Here is a 21,837-nt window from a genome sequence, read left to right on the forward strand (position 1 = left end):
AATGGGAAGCCTTGCATGCGCAACGTCTTGCACAACAATTCTGACTAGTCATAATTACGTTTGAGATATCTTTAATTTTCATTCCGCCTAGTCAAAACTGAATTACAGATATCTGTAATTGTCATTTAGGATGTGTGACGAGTCGAGTGTCGGTTTAAGTGACGTCATTTCGGATATCTGCAATTCTGTTTTGACTAGTCACAATTGAATTGCAGATATCTCTAAATGTACTTTTGACTAGTCAGAATGAAGTTATAGATATCTTCAATGAAAATACTTAATAGTCATAATATAATTACGACTAGTCAAAATGAAATTATTGATATCTATAATGTTAATTCCGGATAGTCAAATTTAGCTATTAAATGTTAAAACGGCTTGCCATAATCTACCTAGTCAGAATGTAATTGCAGATATCTTGTATTGGAGTTTTGACAAGGCGAAATGACATTGCAGATATCTGTAAAAGTGGGAGGCGGGAGCAAGTGGGTGGTAGGAGTGGCTTGCCATGTGTATGGCTATAGGGCTTCCTAGTCAATCAATCAAAACCCTTCAAACCAAATTCCTTGGCGATAAACTTGTTCTATTTCGTGGCATTTTCTGACAACCTTGTTCACAACAGCAACCGCCATTTCTTCTACTTTTTCTTCTTCATGTGCATTTCTTCTTCTAACACTGTTCAATTGTTTTGTTTACTGAGCCAGTATCCAATGGAAAGCTTGCCATAATAATGAGCAAACGAATGGGAAGCCTTGCATGCGCAACGTCTTGCACAACAATTCTGACTAGTCATAATTACGTTTGAGATATCTTTAATTTTCATTCCGCCTAGTCAAAACTGAATTACAGATATCTGTAATTGTCATTTAGGATGTGTGACGAGTCGAGTGTCAGTTTAAGTGACGTCATTTCGGATATCTGCAATTCTGTTTTGACTAGTCAAAATTGAATTGCAGATATCTCTAAATGTACTTTTGACTAGTCAGAATGAAGTTATAGATATCTTCAATGAAAATATTTACTAGTCACAATATAATTACGACTAGTCAAAATGAAATTATTGATATCTATAATGTTAATTCCGGATAGTCATATTTAGCTATTAAATGTTAAAACGGCTTGCCATAGGTTTGTTGACAAAGAGCCAGACGACACGCGGTCACTGTCCACAACAACGACGGCCACGTGCACTCTGATGGACAGTTTAACTTTCAGACATTAGGGAAATGCTTTTTAACGCTTTGGTCAAAGCTACCACAAAACACAATAATTAGTTAATTTTCTTGTCTTCTAATCCCAATTAACTCGGAGGGAAGTTTGCTTTATCACGCTTCCTTCCTTGTTTATGTTTTTTTTTTCAAAGCCGCAAGTTTCCACACGGGTTGCTCCACCTACGCTGCTGAGCCTGTTTGGGCACCGCGCTGACCTATGGGAAATGTAGTTGCAAGAGTTCGAAAAAGTCGTTGCGCTGTGTGCCCAACCTTAACTTTAAAACTACATTTCCCGCGTGCAGTCGTCTTCGCAGTGTTGTTAACGGATAACCTGGGCTAGGGTATACTGCAATACTCTGGAGCTGCTTGTAAACAGCTGTTTCGTCGTTGGGCGTAAAACACCGGTGAGTTTAGTGATTTTTCTTCATTTTTTTTTAAAGACAGTGGTGTTAACTAGTTTCTAAAGATAATTTAAGTTGTCTGCGGCACTAATTACATGTTCGGGCGATGCCCAAAGAAGAGACGTTAATAACTGGCCTGTCAAGTTAGTTTCCTGGCTGCGAACAAACCGATAAATTTCACTATTTAATGTCAACAGACGAAGCTAATGTTAGCGACAGCTAACAGCTGTGTTCACTGCTGTTATATCTGCTGTTGAGGTAAATGTTGGCTGTTTTCATTGTCAGGCCGCAGGAGCTGGCATCATCTTGTAACTGTGATACTGAAGCCTGACACCTAGCGGGCGCTGTTACCTCTGTTTGTTTGTTTTATTCATAAGTATGTAGCCTAAGTGTCCAAGACAAGTACACAATCTCAAGTTCACTATCAGTCAGAGACTAATGTAATATCTGGACAGGGCATCATGCTGAGGTAGTGAGTGAAACAGGATTTAGACATCCATAACATTAGTGCTTAACTATTAATTAAAAAAGAGGAATGCGTTTTTATTTTTTCCCAAAGCAACCAGATGCGACACAGCGTTAATGATGTGTATTATTTTGTATCTCTATACGTTTGTGCCTCTTTATTCTTCACATACAAACCTTAAGTTTGTTTGCAGCACCTCTCAGTGAGGGGGACTTTCCCATGCTCTCAATTCCCTAGTGAAAAGTGAAACACACACAGGTTTGCTGAACCATGTCACCTCTATTGAACGAAAACAGATAAGAAAACCAGTATTCAATTAATAGTTGTGTACACCTGGTTGAGAATTAGATTTAATTGTTGATTAATCTGCCCATTTGTTTCTCAGTTAATGAATTTGTGTTTTGGTCCATTAAAACCAGTCAGTGTTTCCCAAAGCCCAAGATGACATCTTCATGAGTTGTTTTGCCCACAACCCAAAAATATTCAGTTAATTGTCATAAAGGTGTAAAGCCACCAGAAAACATTCACATTTAAGAGGCTTAATCAGATAATTTTGCCCTCTTTTCCTGAGATGTTACTCAGACCGATTAATCAATTATCAAAATAGCTAGCAATGAATAATTCATTAACCAGTTAATCATTGCAGCTCTACAGTATAGTAGTAATAAGTGCTTGTATCAGTTTCCTGTTTCACTTAATAATATTTCTGACTGCCACATACACCACCAAGATTAGTCAAAGAACACAGAGGATTTATTTGTTTGTTTCTGTAACGCAGTAGTTTTTGTAAAATTTCTTTTTCCTTTTTATGGTACATGCTTTAATCATTCAGTGATCAGGATGTTTACACCTGGAATCTTGAATAACAAATAATTTTGGACTCCTTAAACTGAAGATTGATCACACTATTTTTCAGGTTGTGACACACTAACCTATATCTTTTACAGTGCAACATACTCTTTCTAGTCAGTGTTTAACCTCTTTATCTCCTCTAGATACCTGTATATTGCTGACAACTGACAGAAATGTCAGAGACGTCAAGTGATGCAGAGTCATCCTGTGGCTGGACCATTATTAGTAATGAGGTGCAAATCCTTTGTCTTTATTCATAATTTTTCCCTATTTACTTATTCTAATCTCATTGTTGTAGTTTGTGACATTTTCAGATCAGCAAAGTCCAGTATCACATTTCATTAAAATAGTCATTCAGTTGCCCTACTGAAATAAACAAGTTGCAGCAAATTGTTGAATATGTTGAACGTTGTGAACATTTCTTAGCTTCATATGAGCTGACTTGTTGGACTTAAAAATTTTCTAGAGTATTTTATGATAAATGGTTCATTTGATTTTTAATAAAATACTTTTAAGTCATAGTTCATGTGACAGCACAAATTGGCAATAAACTTTACCATAGTTGAAAAAAAAAAACATAAATGGGGATAATAAACAATTTCCGAGAATAAACTGCAGCAACTTGTAAGCAGAAATAGCCTTTTATTACTGAATTCCAAGCTTGGGTTTTGGTAATTAAAAATAAGTTTTCAATACAAGTTAAATACATGTCTAAAATAAAAACAAAAAACAAGCTGCCTGGTTTGTGTAATTAAAACTACTTTTGCTTATAATGTGTTGCAGTTGTTGTTTTTCCTTTTTTATGGGATCTTTACACTGGAATGTCATTAACATCATGCTGTCCAGATGATGTTTATTCAGTCACAGTGGCAAATTCTAATAAAACCTTTCCAGTCGATGCTACAAATAATCGTACACAGAAATACTTACTGTGGGCTGTCTTGCCTAGTGCTGTATGTCTGCAGGTATTGTTTGAATTATTCATATTTTTCAAATAATGCAGTGGTTATAGATCTGATAATTCATTGAATTTCCTCCATTATGTCCAGTTTAATACACACTAATTGTGTTTTCAGGGTTCAGATATTGAGACGCTGGGATCAGAGGCAGCAGTGGAATATGGAGCCGAGCTGTTAGAGCGCCCTCCAGGGGAGGAAACAAAGCTGCAGGACACGCAGCCCTCTGCATCTGCTGGTAAGAATCCTCTTCCTTTTTTCTTGGCCAGCATTTAAAAGTAGCAGATTTATTAGAACCATTAACTATTACTGATGTTATTAGTATGATATTATAAAAATAAATACATAATGTATTTACCGAGAATTGACAGAACAAGTGAGAATGACTAAATCTCATTGAGCTGAATGCCAGTTATCAGTGTTGACTTTATGAGACATCTGAAAGTTTACAAAGCGTTTACTACTCCTTCAAGGTAGAATATGGAGGATTTATTAGTCGCTAAACACACCAGAAAGATAATTGAGATAATAAAGATAATTTTTCTTAGTCTTGTATGACATTAAAGTAAACATCTTTGGGTTGTAGACTGTTGATTGATATTTTATGGACCAAACAATGGATAGATTAATTAAAAAAAGTAATCAACAGATTAATCAATAATCAAAACACCTGTGAGTTGCAGCTGTAATTATAAATGTGTTATCTACCATATGTGACAATCATAATTATTTATAGTAAAATATATTTTGATTTTGTCCTCAGCTGGGTGTGTTGAAGAGAGGATTGCTGATTCGCTTGATGACACTCTGGGGGAACAAACCATAACGACCATAGAGACGCTGTATGCCTCTGAGGTGAGACAGACGCATAACTTGCATAACCTGTTCTTTAAATAATACAGAGCATCTGTGTTGTTGCTGTCTTTGCCTTTCAACATCAATATATTCTGTCTTCTGCAGGCTGGAGCCGACACCAGAGGGAAACAGAATGTGTCTCTGTTGTCCTCCAGCGATCACTCAGACATCGTGACTCTGACAGATGCAAAGGACGATGAAAATGAGCACGTTCAGGTGGCAGAGGAGGCAGCAGCCAACGAGGAGTTCTACCTCGGCACCTCCTGCAGCAGCCAGTATGCCTTCACTTCTGCAGAGACTGGTAGGGCAATAGCAGACACACACACACACACATATTGAATTGACCTCATGTCTTCTTTAGAAAGCTGATTTCGACACATCAGCACAAACACTTTCTTCCTCTGTTTGTTCTCTATGACGCCAAAGCAGGTTTGATGTTGAGTCACTGGAGACTTCCACAGAGTCTTGTGAACTTAGGCTACCATCTGAGAAGTCAGCTCACTGGAGGTCGCTCTTTTCCAGGTGGCCTGATTGAGACCAGAGTGAATCTAATTTGATGCTCATTCAGCAATACACAGAACTAATCCTGATTCATTTCTGACATAAAGACATGCTGATGTGAGCCAGCTGTGCATCTTTTGAGAGCATGTTGAACCACATATGAAAAAATGCAATGTGTTGTTTTTCTTTACTGTTTTTCCACATGTATGCATGTGTGGATCTTTGTAGATCTGGCTACCTCAGAATAGAAGTGTAATTAATATAAAAATTTAGTGATATTCTCCAGTCAGTCTAAGAAAGTGTGACCAGATAACATGCAGCTACACATTATGATGTCTGGATAGCTATTTAAGTTTTAAGGTGTGAATTTCTTTGATGAAGGTTAGCATTTTTTCTTTTGGTGAAGAGAGATGAGAAGAGGCACTAACAAATTATCCAGGAAATTCTAGGCAGAAAATGTAGGACCACTATAGTTTCTGTTTTAAATTAGTATTTATAAATGTTATTTTAACTGTTATCTGTTTAAAAGAATGGTTCCTCATTTTGGGATATACACTCACTCACTGTCTTACTGAACTTTAGATGAGAAGATCAATACACCTCTTGAGAAGGTACAGCCAGCAGCCGGATAGCCTAGCTTAGACTGAGAAACGAGTGAAACAGCTAGCCTGTCTCTGTCCAGAGGTATTGAAATCAGTTTGCCAAAGTGTAAAAATAAATCTTCGTGATGTTACTGTGGTTATGTTCCCGACTATTTCTTAGGCATGAGAGGGATAGCGACATCTAACTCTCAAAAAGAAAGCAAATAAGCATGTTTATGAAAATATTTCTTTGATGTGTTAATTTCTCAAACACAAAAATTGATCTTTGTGACACTGTTGTTCTGACCTGGTGAATCAGTTAACCTTAGAGCCAATCCTAATCCCCCCTTAGCTCTACCACTGCTCTACCCCTCCATTTTGCATGCGGCTGCCTAGGGTAGGGTGTCCTGTTTCTTTTGGGGGTTGAGTAGTAGTGGTCGTCTAGCCCTCCAAATAGAGAGTTTTAAAATGCACACTCCAAACGGAGTGGTGGGGGAAAAAATCCCAGCATTCTTATGAAACATAATGAAGAAAGACGTCTATATCTTTGCAATTAATCATGCAGAAATTTTAAAATCCTTTGAAATATCATAATGTAAGGAATGCAAAGGAATAGGTAACTGGATTATTATGACAAGCATTTCAGAAAAACGCTGTTCACAATGCTAATAGAAGTTCATGTAAATGAGGATTAGAGTGTGACAGTAAAGTTACAGTTATGTCCATGTCCCATATATGAAGCTTGAAGAATAATCTTAGCAGCATATTTTCTGCACTTACCCACTCATCTGATCAGTGGAGTGCATAAGTTTCTATAGGCAGTGCAGGACCACACTGAAACAACCGATGTACAAACATGCCTCCTGGCTATTGTCAAGAGATTTATCTGTCTTGTTTTGTCCTGCAAATGTGGTCAGATTTGTCACTATAATAGCTGGCAATGGTAGCAAGCACCAGACTTTAATATAAATTGTATAGCACTAGTACTATAAAGTCATAATTATGTTGTAACATTATTTGTGGAAACCTCTGCCAGGAATGGGAATGCCTACAGCTTCTTTGTTTGTATGTGTGACGACATAAATCTGTAATATTTGTTGTCTGCATGGTTAATCTCACTTACATGTGTTTTCTGAGCCTTTTATTTTTTGTGTTCCTCTTCTATCTTTTGATTTCTTTCCACAATATGATCACAGACACCATAACGTTGTGTATTTCACTGTAGTCTTTCCAGCGCAGCAGCCTGCAGTGACAAACTCGAGCAGCAGTGAGGACGAGGCAGGACGAAGTGGTGGTACTGTGGTCCGAAGACGAAGATTGAGGAAGAATACCACAAGCATTGTGACAGAGCCTGAGGATGAGGAGGCTGCAGAGTCTGGCCACAGCGAGGAGGAGAAGGAGGAGGAAGATGAAGGACAGCAGGAGGAGCAGGCAAAAGTTGGACCTGCTGCTGCTCTGGATGTCCGCATGCAAGGCCAGAGCAGCAGCATCCTCAACAAGTGCATCCTGATCGCCCTCGTCATAGCCATCAGCATGGGCTTTGGACACTTCTATGGTAAGATTTTACTGATGTTATTGTAAATACAGAAAATATACTTGAATTCAGCTTTATAGCAGACATTAATGTACATATTTGTTATTGCTAAAAGATTAACAGCACAGCAAATTCATCATTTGTGAAAGATGAACTAATTATCTGTCAGTCAGTCCCCCACTGCAGCATTAGACACGTACTTTTTGTTAGATTTGTCCTCAGGTTCTGGGTCTTTCAGACTTGAGATTCTGGTCAGAAAGACCTTATTTGGTGTAACAGATATGTCAGTGGTTCTTTGGTGGAAACTACAGTGCTGTTGTGAACTTTGATTCATTTGTAAGCTTTGTGCCTGTTCCATTTTTGCTCTTCATAACTGTGTTTCTGACTTTTATAGACTTTATAGAATTTTATATTATAGACAACTGTGGACTTTGCCGAGCAGTGATTTCTAATGTTCTGTCTAAATAATGTTTGTAACATAAAACTCACTTTCAGGGACAGTCCAGATTCAAGAAAGACAGAAAACTGTGGAGAAAATCAGAGTGAATGAACTTGAAGGTGTGAGAGATCTGCTTCACCAACATGTCAGAGAACAGCCGTTTACAAACCAGGTCAGTAGGGCATAACTTGAGCAACAAAAAGCTCAATTGTGACAGAGCATACATGACATGTTAGTGTTTTTAACTAACATGAATTCTTTCATTCACAATAATTATTTTTGTATTTATTTCATTTATTTTATTCCTAAATGATTGTTCAACCAGGAAGAAAGACACCAAACAAAATCAACAATAAATTCTACCGTTTTATTATGTGTAATGTTTAATTGTTAATCCTGTCAGAGATGTGCTGATTCAACTGTCAAATGTCATTTATGAGGTTGTAGTGTGTTACATTACACTATATTGTAATGTACTTCTTATATCCTGGTTGCTATGTAAATAAAATGGACAAAACATCTAGAAACAGCTCAAAATCAAATGTAGTCAAACCCAGCGTCAGCACTAAGCCTTAAAATATAGCAGTGACTTTAGTACACGCAGAGAAAACTAAAGGAGAATTTTAAAAAATGCCATTTTAGATAAGGTACTATTTATTGAAGGGCTCTTCATTGAAGGGCTCTTCTCTTACTTTTTATTTTCAGTGATTGTGTCTAAATGAGAAAAATCCCATCAAAATATCACCAGGAGCTCATGGCCGAGCAGGCCTTAGGTGCATGTAACTTGGAAATCCACCTTAAATTTTTAATGATGAAAAGCAAATACAGAAATAAATTAATGTGAATATTGTGCTGATGATTTTGACAGATTCTAAAAAATGTTCTATTGCCAATCATTGCTGCAGAAACCAACTAGAGTTTAAACTTGATTTTGTTTTTCACCCACTTGATTCATATTTTGAGGAGTTTGACTCTGTGGGTGAAAGCCTACCCGGCCGACAATTTCATTTCAGCATTCTGTCTGCTATCCGTGTGTTCGCGTTTTCAACGACCCCATTGCTACGTGAAACAACAACAACCTCTGTGCTAGTAACCGACGTGCTGAAAATGGCAAGTTACCCTAAATTGGTTGCTAACATTATGAATGTAAATAAGCTAGCAGCTGTTACTTTTACTCCCCACATGCAAATATTCCATCAGAACAGGTTACACCACCCCACCAGCACTATTTTGCAATTGCACACCTGCTGCAACCTGGGCCTAGTGTTGCCCAAGATGATTGTGTTTGGGTTAAAGTTTGGTTTAATCCCCCTGTTCCAGAATGATAATGTATTCAGTCGGCACAGAGCTAAAACGAAGCATGTAGATATGTCTGGTTATGCAAGACTATATTTAGAGTGATTCTTTCTGATCATAATCATGATTTTTTTAAAATCACAACTGTAACCTGTTTCTTCTTTTCTCTCTCGGGTCCAGAGGGGTGACTTTGGCCTGGATGACCTGGATGAGCAAAAAGTTATTTCACTGCTCACAGAGGTGATTGAGAAGATAAATAGAGAGAACCAGGAGCTCAGCATCCAACAGGCACACATTCAGGTGACTGGGAAGTCTGTGTACTGTTTTGGAAACATAGTACAAATGCAAAATAAATGCAAATGTTATAATAAGGAAATGTTACGAGTTAGAAGTCAAGTGTGGAGTTGTTTCTTTTTCTTCTTGCATTTTGTTTTGCTGTTCAAATGCTGAATAATCAGTCATCACAACTCATGTAAACACAACTTTGAAAGCCATAACTTCCCTCTTTTGTTCCTCCTTTTTCCATTCAGGCCCAGAGAGATGACCTGGAAATGTTGCTGAGACAGAAGGCCGACGAGAGTACTAACATTGTGACTCAGCAGCAGATGCTGACAGCTGAGAACCAGCTGCTGAAAAGCTCTCTGGAACGTGAAGAAAAGTCCCTGTCTGCCTTACAGGAGGAGCTGAGAAACCTGCGCTCTAAGATTAGAGAGCGGGAGGCGATGGGAGCCGGTTTCGACTCACTGCTGTCGGAGAATCAGAGGCTGAAAGAGCAGTTGGAGGAGGAGAAACAGCTGGTCCGAAACTTCCATGGCCAGAGGGAAGACATGCTGGCTGAAGCACAGGCGCTGAGGAAGAAGCTCGACAAGGAGAGAAAGGTTACAGATGAGCTGAGGAGGGACTTAAATCTGCTCAGAAGTCGTGTCCATGGAGCTGGAAATGAAGCGGGTTCAGAAGCAGAAGAGCTCCATTCTCGTCTGATGGAGCTGGAGAAGAGGCTGAGCTTCGAGCAGCAGCGCTCTGACCTGTGGGAGAGGCTGTACGTGGAAACCAAAGAGGAGAGAGCCAAAGGAGACACTGAGCCTAAAGTGAAGAAACCAAAAGGGGGCATGGCAGGGAAAGTTAAGGAGACATTTGATGCTGTGAAGAACTCCACCAAGGAGTTTGTCCATCACCACAAAGAGCAGATAAAGAAAGCAAAAGAAGCTGTGAAGGAGAACCTCAGGAAGTTTTCAGATTCTGTCAAAAATACTTTCCGAAACTTCAAGGACTCTGCTTCGACGTTCATCAACAAAGCCAGAGGATTTTATAAGAGAGGCGATGAGAGGAACATAAAAGAGTCATGGCAGCACAGATCCCACAAGCCTCATTACAGACACAAATTTGATGACTCCTTCAAGGGCAGCCAAAACACTCGAAAATCGGGCGGTAAAGTTCACGAAGATCGAGGTCACAACATGCACAAGTCCAACATGAAAGGATGCTCCGGGGTGTTCGACTGCGCCTACCAGGAGTCCATGAGCCTCTTCAACAAAGCAATGGAGCCGATCAGAGCAGACGAGTTTCACCAGCTGCTGCAGAGCTACCTGCAGCAGGAGGTCGACCACTTCCACCACTGGAAAGACCTGGAGATGTTCATCAACAACTTCTTCCATGACGGTCTGTTCATCCACGACCGCATGCTGTTCACAGACTTTGTCAGCGGTGTGGAGGACTATCTGAGTGACATGCACGAGTATCACGGACTTGATGATGATGTGTTTGGAGATCTAGATGATTATGTCTACCGGCACTTCTTCGGAGAGGCTTACACAAAAAGCTACGGCCCGAAGTAAGTCTCCTAGGGCTGTACTCACAAAGAGGGGCACCTTAATGATGCTAAAAGCTCTTTTGTTTTCTTTTAGCTGTTCCTGTGGAACGTCCAAAGAATGAAATCTTAATTTGATACTAGAGCCTGTGTTGAATTGGTAAATTGCCAAATTATTAATTACAATTAAAGAGCTACTTCTGTATTTTTCAATGTGGACTCTATTTTCTCATGTTTTTTGTGTCAGAGTGACTAATGGGGGACAACAGAGTTTTTTTTAACTGGTCCAGTATTGAGTGAAACCACTGCAGCCATCGAAGGTGAAACAAAGCAATTATGATCCATCCAAGTATGTTTACTAAAAGTGCTTGTTTTGCCACTGACAGGCGCAGATTGTTATTCTGAGTGTCTGACAACATTATTGAAAGGATTGTTACCCATCTTCAAAGAGTAGGATCCTTTTTGTTCAACCAGAAACTGCTTTTTTTAAGCTCTCAGCTAAAAAAACAGACATTATTTACAGAAACAGTAATTTTATCATCATAAAACACACTACATTCAAACTTGATAGAAACAAAATACATTTACCAAAGTGTCTTGGTTTGCTCAAAATAAACCCATAATTCACAGTGTTAGCCATGAAAGTATCCAGAGAGGAGCCAGAGGGCGGCCAGACTAAAGAGAAACTGTGGGGAAAAACAATGTGAAGAGCCAGAATATTTTTACCAAACAACCAGAGTCGGTGATTGTTGGAGCTGTGGAAAGAAGAACCAAAACAGTTTTGTTGAGTTTGCAGCACATTCCACTCAAGAATGGATCAGTTAAAAAAAAAGTATTCACTAGTGACACTGGACACAAAAAAATTGGAAAATAGAGTCCAGGTTATAAAATACAGGAACTCTTTAATGGGCAGTCTAACCTACAGAGTCTTGAAGTCAGCTGGACATGCAAAAATACAATTCAACATATGTAGACAAAATCCTTTCTAATAGTCAATGAAAATCAGTAGCTGTGGTTTTTGCTTTACAAATGACTAATACAATCACTTGTTTATTAAAGTAAATATGGATAGGATAATGTATTTAATTTATTTTAATTATTATAGAATATGAACTGTTGAACCATTTGGGGTTGTTTGTGATTTGATTTTTTCTTAACTCACGTCATCAAAATATGCAAAAGTTCAATATACATACAACTGACTGACTGTGAGCTTACTGACGCGAGGACTTTTCTGGACTGCCCCTAACTTCTCTCAGACTTTGGAGCAACTTTTAGAAATACTTTTTAGTATTTCTAAAAGCTAAGTATTTTAGTAAAATCTAAACGTCTCTTTGTTCTACACAGGAACTGGTATGTCCCTTATTTTTAGATGTTTCTCAGTTACAAGAAACTTAGTCTCGCATAGCCAGATTTATCTCCACTAAGAGAAACTTGTTTTGTAAAAACGACTTCCATTTCCTTCCGTTATCATGCTTCAGTTTGTGCATACACTATTTATGAATTTAACACACTGTTCATTCATGCCATTTATGTTTTATGTTTGAATCACACAGCGGGCCATTTGAAAGACCTGATGCAGACTCTAAGGAGGAGTCGAGGGCGAAGCATCACCAGCGAAAGCATCACAGAGCCAGATCTCGACAACACAGTGAACGCAAGTGGAGCCGATCAGGAAGAAACGCAGACAGACACATGGCAGATGTGAAAATAGAACTGGGTCCCATGCCGTTTGATCCCAAATACTGAACATATCTTAACTGGTTTAATATTATAGTTGCAAATTCTATTTTGGGTTGTATTTAGATGCAAAGTCTCCTTTTTTTGTAAGTTTGCACATTGTTAACTTCTTAATGCTACTGAATGTCCTTGATCTGTTTTGTGGTAAGTGAAGTAATCGTTATTAGGTTTGAGTGAAAGATGTGACATATCTCACATCATCTGCACATTTGTAACAGTAGAAGTGTGAGTTCATTTAACGTTTTCCAAATGTGGAAATGAAACGCTCTTATTTTGGCCTATAAATTATGGACCTGATGAAGATTTCCTGCTGAAACACCATTGATACTCATCCTCAAAAATAGGATTTATGTTAAATAATACACATAAAACTATCGAGCAGAAAAAATTTAAAGTGGGAATCAAACTTTAAGAAACAAAGACATGCCACATTTTGGATGTTTCCGTGTACAGTCATGTAGTTGTTTTAATTTGCTGCTACAAAGATAGGTGTGTGACAGGGTTGTTAATTTGCTTTCAGAGTTAAAAAGCAGCTTCTAACATTCCACCTCGAGCTTGTTTTAACTGGACCTGGCAAGTTTTATTTGTTATTTACATGTGTTTGAAAAAAATAACTGGAAACATAATTTCACTCCAAATTTAGTTGTGAATAATTAAAAAAAAAACACATTTTACAAGTGAAATATCAAAAAAAGAGTTTTAAGTGTTTATTTCAGAAGCAAATTCAAATCATATGACATTAAGGAAAGAAAATTGCCATTGTTCCAGTGTTTGTCAGTGCCTTTCATAAATAAAGATGCTTCCTCCAACTTTTCCCTCAGGAAAATGAGTATGAAATATTTCTGCTGTCCTCACAAAGTTATTTCCTTGCAAAAACACAGAGATTTCCTGCAACAAAGAACCCATAAAATTTTAGACACTTGCAGTTTTGTACTTTTATACTACATAGAGAAATATCATTAGTGAATCTTACCTTCTCCAAAACATTGAAGAAAACCAGATGTGTCGGTAGAGAAGATTTGTATGGAAATGAAGTCCTGAGCCAGTGAAGAGGGTCATCATAGAATCTCTCTGCTTCATCGACATAACCCTCCTCTCCCAGATCTGGAGGACACTCGAGAAACCTCATCTTCATTGGACAGTGGACATGACTACACAGAGAGAGAACCATCAGCTGCTGCGTGTAGCATCAGTCAGTCACTTCACCCTCAGGCTGTCCGTCAGATCGAGTTCAAGACGAAGTACAGAGTTGTATTTTCTGAGAGTTATTATGGAAAAGTGTGTAGAAAGTCTCACCTACCCAGTATTAAGTTATTATATTAACAATATTAACGCTAGCAGGGCTGGGCTCTGCACCTCAATCATGAAAAAATTATATATACCAGATTAAGGAGCTTGATCAGATATTTCCCAATATAATTCACGATTTTTAAGTTTGGAAAATTGTGCAAAATTTAAATAGGGTTTTGCAGAATTATTTAGATTTTTTACATAAAGCTAAAAAAGAAAATCAGGTTTTGTCACCATTAATTCAATATTTTTGAACAGCCGATAAATAATTTCAGTTTAGTGCTCTACAGCTTTCAACTATGTCACACCATGCTCATCAACAGGTTTAGCATGCACAGTTACCATGGAGCATACATATATATATTTTTTTAATGAATCAATTAATTAAATCAACCTATAAAGAACAAACATGCAGTCCTATTCTAGAGATCAATGTTTTGGCTCCGTTTGCCTTCAAAAAGATCAACATGTATTTGAAATATAAAGACGGCATCATGAGTGTGCAGCTTTCCCCTCCTTTCATTGATAAGAATAACATCATTCAGCTGACCACCTGCAGACTGTCCCTCAGGTGTGACTGTACCTGTAAAAAGGTGTTGAGTGGCAGGGCATGAGGAAGAGGACGTCTGTCTGCGGCGGGCTGGAGCTGCTGCTGACATCACAAAGCCTCTGAAGATGACTCATGACATCCAGAGTGCCTCTCTGGTGGATCAGACCGGTGTACAGAGCTGCAGCCAGGTTACTCACTAACAAGAAGAACGCTGCAGCTCGTCGCCACGCTTTCAAATGAGCCAGAGAGATCCCTGTGGTAGAGGAAGTGTTAAAACACACATCTGGCTGCTCATTAACACAAACACGCGTTTGATGTGAGAACTCACCGCAGAAGATCATACAGAACGGCAACACGGGATAGATGAACCTGAACTCCTTGTGAGGAAGCAAACTGAAACAAAGGATTCAAACATGTTAGTTTGTCTGCAGAGCCTGAAAACATCACAGCTGACCAGGACTCATACTCATCAAACTGATAAAAGTGACATTTTGGTCTTAAAGGCACCCTGAGGAGTTTTTTTTTGACCACTTGTGATGCAATGGAAGACTATTTTCATGTCATGAGCAGCAACAAGTCTGGGACAAAATCACTTGTAATATAAAACTTTAAACTGCTTCAGCATAGTTTGATAGTAACATGAATGTTCACTGGGACCTGAAGTCAGCAAAACAACTTCCAGCTCAGGAAACTGAACCAGCAAGGACTACTTGAATGCAGCAAAGTCACTTGATAAATATGTCTTCGTCTTCATGTTTTGCGAATTACTTTTTTACTTCTAAGTTATCTTCTATAGTTGATCAATAAGAGCAGGTGAATGTGAACACAAACATTTTACCTGTAAACAACGAGTGTCCAGACGACTGCTGCCAACAGAACTTTGTATCTTTTGAAGGCGAGGGTGCACCCGTGAAGAAAGAGAGGAAGATGAGGGCCGATCACAGCGGCGAACCCCTGAGTGAAGTACCAGTGCCACGGATGAGAGCCGTAAAAATCAGCCACACTGTGGATGACGTTAAACTTCAGGAAGTTGAACTGGACCATGGTCCACTGAGATAACAGAGAGACCCTGATAAGTTTGACTGTATGAACAGATCTTAGTGAAATTTAAAACTCACACAGGTTTAATGTTTTACCTTGTCATAGAATATACAGTCGATCACTGTAGAAATCACAACAGCCACAACTCTGCAAATGAGGGAAAAAAGAATCACGCAACAAAAACATACGGATGAAATACAGATTAACAGAAGAAGTACAAACCCTATAGGAATGAATTCATGAGTGACGAGTCTCATTTTGTTATCTTCCCGCCAGAAATGGTACACCAGCAGAGGAAACCAGACAATCAGGGCTGTCGGTCGGACGATGACCGCCAAGGCGACCAGGGTCAAATACTTTTTGCTGGAAAAACATCAAGAATGTGTCTGTAAATAATCTGTTATCAGAGATGAGAGTCATTAAAAATAAGAAAAGGTCAAAAGGTGCGATGAGTGAAGACCTGCTGTGCGTTTTGGACCCAGGGAGGGGGAAGTAAAAAAGAGCCAGAGAGGTGAGGGTGGTCTCCATGCTGTTGGTCAGAGTCCTGGTGCAGCAGTACCACGAGAACCACGAGCACAGATGGCAGAAGAACTAGAGACCAGAACAACAAGAGACAGTGAGACGTGTGGTGTGTTTATGTGACTGACAGAGCATGAATCCACAAGTCTTTGAATGCATCAGTGGTTCCAAACCTTCTTCTTTATAAATGACACCTTTTCTATAATTTAATAACTGATGACCCCTGACATTAAATGCATAACAATAACAGTAGAGGACAACTGATAAACTGTACAATTAACCCAAATAATTAATATTACAAAATAATATTATAGTCTACTTTTTTTCTTTTTTTTTTACCAGTTCAGTGTTTTCTCCTCCCTCATATGTAGCCATTGCTCCATTAGCTCTTTGGTTGTTTTAACTGTGTTAACTTGTTTAATCCATGATGAGGCTGTTAAGCAGAGAGGCCCTCATTACAGAAACTTCCTAAGTCTGATATCCTATCTTATCTCAGTTTAGGGTGATTGTTTTTTTGTTTTGTTTTTGTTTTTGCAGAAATGTTTTCATAACAGCATTTAAAAAAAAAAAATAAAATCTTATCTTAGGATAGGAATTTAGCCTTTACAGAACCGTCCTGAATAAAGAATTAAGTTAGGATGGCACAGACCCGAGCCTAAATTCAAAATAACTCTCAAAAATGGCAGCACCATTGTTGTTAGGTGTGTATTACCAATGACAAGATGGGGAACAACATGAACACTGAAATAACACTTTAAGTTTCCCAGACCATGTATTGATAGGTATACACTTCTTAAGATAAGCTATAAGATTTGAGCTAGGACCTGACGCAGCCATGAATTTAGGAAATGCTTTTGTATAGGAACATAGTTTTTTCCTACCTTTGAACCTTAAATTAGAATTAGGATGGTCTTCATCTTGCCATTATCCTGTGAGATGTATTTTTACGTTTATATCTTAAATGATAATCCAAACTGCATAGCTTCCATCCAGCACTTCTCCCTTTTTATTCTTCAATGTGTTTGTAGTAAATCACATAGTTCACAGGTAAAGTCCTCACCGTCCATGACGCAACGTCACGACTTTCCAACGTTCGGATGAAGAAGAAGAATTTTACATCTGCAAACGCAGCCAGGAGTGACTGAAGTATTCTTGGCAGCCATATCTGCAAAACCAACCAGACCAGGATTAGAGAAGCGAAGAGACTGTAGGAAGTTTATTTTACAAAAGATGTGCTGATATAAAAGTTGTGTGAATAGAGTATATGTGAACTTGCCAGGAGATAGACTGAGTCGTAGTTTAGGAAGTGTAATATCTTGTAAATGAATGCAAAAAAGAGAGGATAGGAGAATCCTCTTATTCCTGCCTTCCACTCCCAGGTCAGATACCCATAAGTCACATTGTCAAGGTTGTAACAGCAGAAAGTAATAGAAGAAGAAGAAAAATATCAAGCTACTGGTTTCTGCTTCACAAATGTCAAAAGATAAGATAAGATAAGATAAGATAAGATAAGATGAACTTTATTGATCCCACACCGGGGAAATTCACTTGTCACAGCAGCTCAGCAGTACAGATAGAAAGTGACAATAAGTACTTAAAATATTAAGATAAAAAGAAGAAAGATATGTATGTACATATCAGTTTAAAAATATAAAATCTAAGAAATATAAAATTTAAAGTAATAAGTACAGGACTGCTTGTTGTTTTGTTGCATTGTGACCCAAACACCAAAACCACCAGTTTTTGTTGGCAAAACAGAAAAATCACATGATTGTGTCCAAAAACAAAATAGAATGACAAAAAAAATCCTCACTGAAGGCAGTAAGAACAATCTTCTCTTCAAGTACTCACATACAGGAAGTGACCACTGAAAAACTCTTTACACATGACTTCTTTCTGATTCTGGAGTAAAATGTTTCTGTTTCTTCATATTCACACACTGATTGATCCGACAAAGCAGAATCAGATTGTTCTGTGGTACTGATGTAAAAAGTAAAGAGTCGAGACACTTCTGTGCTGCCTGTCCCTGATGTTCAAAAAGCTTTTATGTTTTCTGCTCCAGCCAGTTAAACTGAGGAATATCTAGCAGAATTCAAGACTACCTTAAGTTCTTTGGCAAATGACTCCTTTCTTAATTTTCTCTGGTCTGAGCCTCTTCTAGCCCTCTTCATATTGTGGTATTTAGTATCATTTTCCATGTTGTCTAATTTTGTTTTTTTTATCCTACAGATTTCTGTACTGTCATCTTGGCCAGGTCTCCTTTGCAAGAGAGGTTTCCAACTTCAATGGGACTCATCTGGTTAAATAAAAATAAATAAAGAACTGTATGTTTGACAAAAACCAAGACAAGTTAGAGTATAAGACCATCTGAACAATTGAAAAGCTGCAGTAAAACAATTTGTATTAGGGGTGCACAATAAATATTGGGACAAATAAATTATCAGATGAAAAACTATATTATTGTTCCAAAAATTAACTTATAGTTGATTACAGCTGATGTGACAGTTACGATTCCTCAGCAAAATGCCCAATAAAAGCAAAAGTATATTTATGACTATTTTTTATGTTAAAAAACCAACTGAAGAGTCAGAACTGTTCTTTGTTTTTGTTGTAATGATGATGTCAGTTAGATTTGGTGGAGCTCGTCCATCGTCCTACGGTTTATAATGAACTTCTTTTTTAAAATATGTGAACATTAAATTATTGCTCATCCTCTCATTATCAGTCACGAGAAGCAGATAATCATCTGTCAATACTATCAGCTAAAAGAGAAAATAAATCCACATCCTGCATCCCCGTGTGGATAGATTGTAATCAGTTGGGATTAGATCATTTATCCTAATTCTTGAACTGATGAATTGAATTGGTTGGTGGGGAAAATATACAAGGACCATTTTCCTTACAGCACCACTTACTACACTGTTATTGGTTGCTAATAACATTATCAGGCCACATTTGTCCAGGCATACAGATGCCGCAGATGATAAGATGAAGGATATTTGAAGACCATACGATGGGAAACCTCCAGAGACTGCCAGTACTCATCAGGGACGAAGCTGCTCTGAACCAGGAAGCAGTTGATCAATCTGAATACCACACAGAACACAGCAACCCTGGCTCTCAGCACACCTGTGGAGTTAATAAAAATAACTTCATATTAGTAATATTACCTGTATTATTTTCATCATCACAGCACAATCGTTTTGATCACCATCACTTCAATCTATGTTTGTTCATAAATAAAAAAAAATAAAAGGTTCCCACCGTTAAGAGGAGACTCATTTTCCTTTGAGTACAGTTGGGACTTTCGTTTCCTCAGTTTCACATCTTCGACTTTATTCCCAAATTTCAGACGCGATCGGATGTTCTCCATCAGGACATTTCACATTGCAGCTTGCCTGCACAATCTGATGCAAACATGGTACACCTGTCAGTCAGGTTCAGAAGCTGAATGAACTCTTCAACACAAGGAAATCAGACACAGTGAACTTTAAATAAACGGAATTAACGCAAACTATTTGGTCACATGATGATGGACGAACAAACAGCGGAATATTCGCGTTTATTTAACAAACAGTATTAAACTTTTATAACAACTACACGACATTTAATTCATACTAACTCCCAGTTAGCACAGGGTGAACCTGGGTGAACTGTGCTCACAGGTTTGAGCTGCACTTCCGCATTAATGCTGACTTCCGGGGGAGGCAATGTTTCCCGACTTCAAAATAAAACTTCTACACTACAATAAGACTCACAGACAATCGGGTAAATTTTCTGCTTAATGCAGCCGATAATTAAATTAATGTGGAGATCCAGAAAAAAAGATGGATGAAATGTGAAGTCAAGCTTGTACAAAAGCACACCACTTCGCTAACTACATCTCTACTATTCAATCAAAATGATGATATGGAATAAAAATTACGACAAAAAATAGAGTTTTTAACGAAGCAAAATAATGTACTACATGATAAAAAATGTAGGCAAGTCGAATATTTGATTTGCTATCTTTAATAGACAAAATATTCCTTTTCATCAGTTGTCATGTACCCTGGATACATTACAGTGAAATGTCTTAAGAGCAGTAGTGTGATGTGACTAAGTATATTTAATCAAGTAGAAAATACTAACACATTGAGTTACTTGCACATTAGTTATAGTGTTTTTCCCCCTGCCACTTTCCACTTCTACTTCTTTCCACAATAATGTACTTTTTGCTCCACTACATTTATCTGACAGCTATAGTAACAAATTACTTTACAAATTGAGGTTTTATAATTGTATTATAAATAATTTATAATACATAAATCATGAAATATGATGTTTTGTTATAAATTAAACCACCTAACTGTACTTTTGCATTATTTGGTTTTACAAAACAAGCATTGTAAATGTATCACTTTAAGTTCTGCGGAATTTGGACATTTCTTACTATTTTCAGATTTTTTACAAAGCAAATAATCAATCAGTTAATTGAAAGGATAAGCAGATCAGCACATCAACCCAGAATGACAATAATCATTATTTAGATTAGAATAGATTAAACTTTATTGTCAATGGACAGAGTACAAGTACAAAGCCTATGAAAAGCAGATTGTATCTAAACCAGGAGTGCAAAAAACAATAACATGATTTACAAATGGATGCAGTTATAAGTTGCAATCATATACAAAATAGTTATAAATTAGCTCCACCTCAACCAGCTACAAAGTAAAAGTCTGAATATACATTAATACATAAGCAATAATAATCTAATCTAATCTAATACTATATAATAGCATAACAGACAGGGGCATTTTTTCTGGATTAAATACATATGAATGAATGAATGAATGAAACCTTTATACATATATAAATATATATATATATATATATATATATATATATATATATAATACTTTAAGTTTAAATGCACGAATTTTACTTGGACCCTAACAGATTAGCAGTGTGGTCATTGTACTTTTACTTAAGTGCCAGATATGAATTCTTCCTCCACTACTGCTTAAAATATGTAAACTCCAGTTTTTCTGATGGAGCTCAGAGAGGCATGGTACTGAACTCTCCACTAGGTGGCGAACTGTAGCTCTTCGCAGAATTCACAGTAGAAGAAGAATACGTCCATGCTGCACACAAGTCTCCTTGGACTCACTTTAGTTGTGTCTTGTGTTTTTCCCTCTGTGTTCTTCTGTCTGTCTCTATTTCGTGATTACAGACACTTCGAATAAGCCGCTTTCTAGGTGAGTTCTATATATTACAGAGGATCTCCTCTAAATGAACCAAAATGTCATTTTTGTTCGGCTAGATGGCTAGGAAACTGTCAAGCTAGTACATGTTTTGTGATTATATCCGGCCTGGATTTTTCAAAATAAGATTCATGCGCATGTAATTAAGAGCTTTAAAGTGTGGGAAAAGATCAATTTTCTCATTGCACAGTGGTTTATATGACCATAAAAATAACTACAGCTGCAACGATTACTAAATCAGTTGATAACTGATGAGTCAGTCAATGTAAATGAATTGCCAATCATTTTTATTATCGATTAATTGTGTCAGTAAATGTCAGACATTTGCTGTTCCAGCTTCTTAAATGTAAGGATCTGCTCTTTGTCATTTATGACAGTAAATGAAGTGTTAATCAATCAATTAATCGTGAAAATTATCAGCAGATTAATCGATTTCCTAATGAAAAGAATTGTTAGTTGAAGCCCTAAAATAGAATTGTGTTGGTGTACTGATTATGATGAGTTCATACTGACTGATTGGTTTATTTAAGTATCTATCCTAAGACAGCATAAAGT

The 21,837-nt window shown here is 37.6% G+C and overlaps 2 protein-coding genes across 4 annotated transcripts; one reads left to right on the forward strand and one right to left on the reverse strand.

The window, feature by feature from the left end:
• Positions 1-1,473: 1,473 nt before the first annotated feature.
• Positions 1,474-13,448, forward strand: ccpg1 (cell cycle progression 1). Of its 3 annotated transcripts, none has more exons than XM_084717996.1 (11): positions 1,474-1,615; positions 3,074-3,163; positions 4,007-4,124; positions 4,650-4,741; positions 4,847-5,042; positions 5,168-5,263; positions 7,049-7,378; positions 7,853-7,968; positions 9,273-9,392; positions 9,623-10,923; positions 12,456-13,448. In XM_084717996.1, the coding sequence occupies exons 2-11, from the start codon at positions 3,104-3,106 to the stop codon at positions 12,646-12,648; spliced, it is 2,622 nt and encodes an 873-aa protein (XP_084574122.1). In that variant the 5' UTR covers positions 1,474-1,615; positions 3,074-3,103; the 3' UTR covers positions 12,649-13,448. The 3 variants fall into 3 exon arrangements, with proteins under 3 accessions (XP_084574122.1, XP_084574133.1, XP_084574141.1); XM_084718007.1 differs by having other exon boundaries at positions 5,171-5,263; XM_084718015.1 differs by lacking the exon at positions 5,168-5,263.
• pigb (phosphatidylinositol glycan anchor biosynthesis, class B) lies at positions 13,333-19,712 on the reverse strand. Its single transcript, XM_084718027.1, has 12 exons — positions 19,304-19,712; positions 19,039-19,168; positions 17,316-17,433; positions 17,100-17,204; positions 15,981-16,111; positions 15,743-15,883; positions 15,616-15,667; positions 15,318-15,529; positions 14,808-14,872; positions 14,513-14,732; positions 13,613-13,790; positions 13,333-13,527 (listed from the first exon to the last, which is right to left on the reverse strand). The coding sequence occupies exons 1-12, from the start codon at positions 19,410-19,412 to the stop codon at positions 13,414-13,416; spliced, it is 1,575 nt and encodes a 524-aa protein (XP_084574153.1). The 5' UTR covers positions 19,413-19,712; the 3' UTR covers positions 13,333-13,413.
• Positions 19,713-21,837: the final 2,125 nt, after the last annotated feature.

The sequence above is a fragment of the Lutjanus erythropterus genome, chromosome 1 (assembly GCF_056507025.1).
Source record: "Lutjanus erythropterus isolate fLutEry1 chromosome 1, fLutEry1.hap2, whole genome shotgun sequence".
Taxonomy (NCBI): Eukaryota; Metazoa; Chordata; class Actinopteri; order Lutjaniformes; family Lutjanidae; genus Lutjanus; species Lutjanus erythropterus.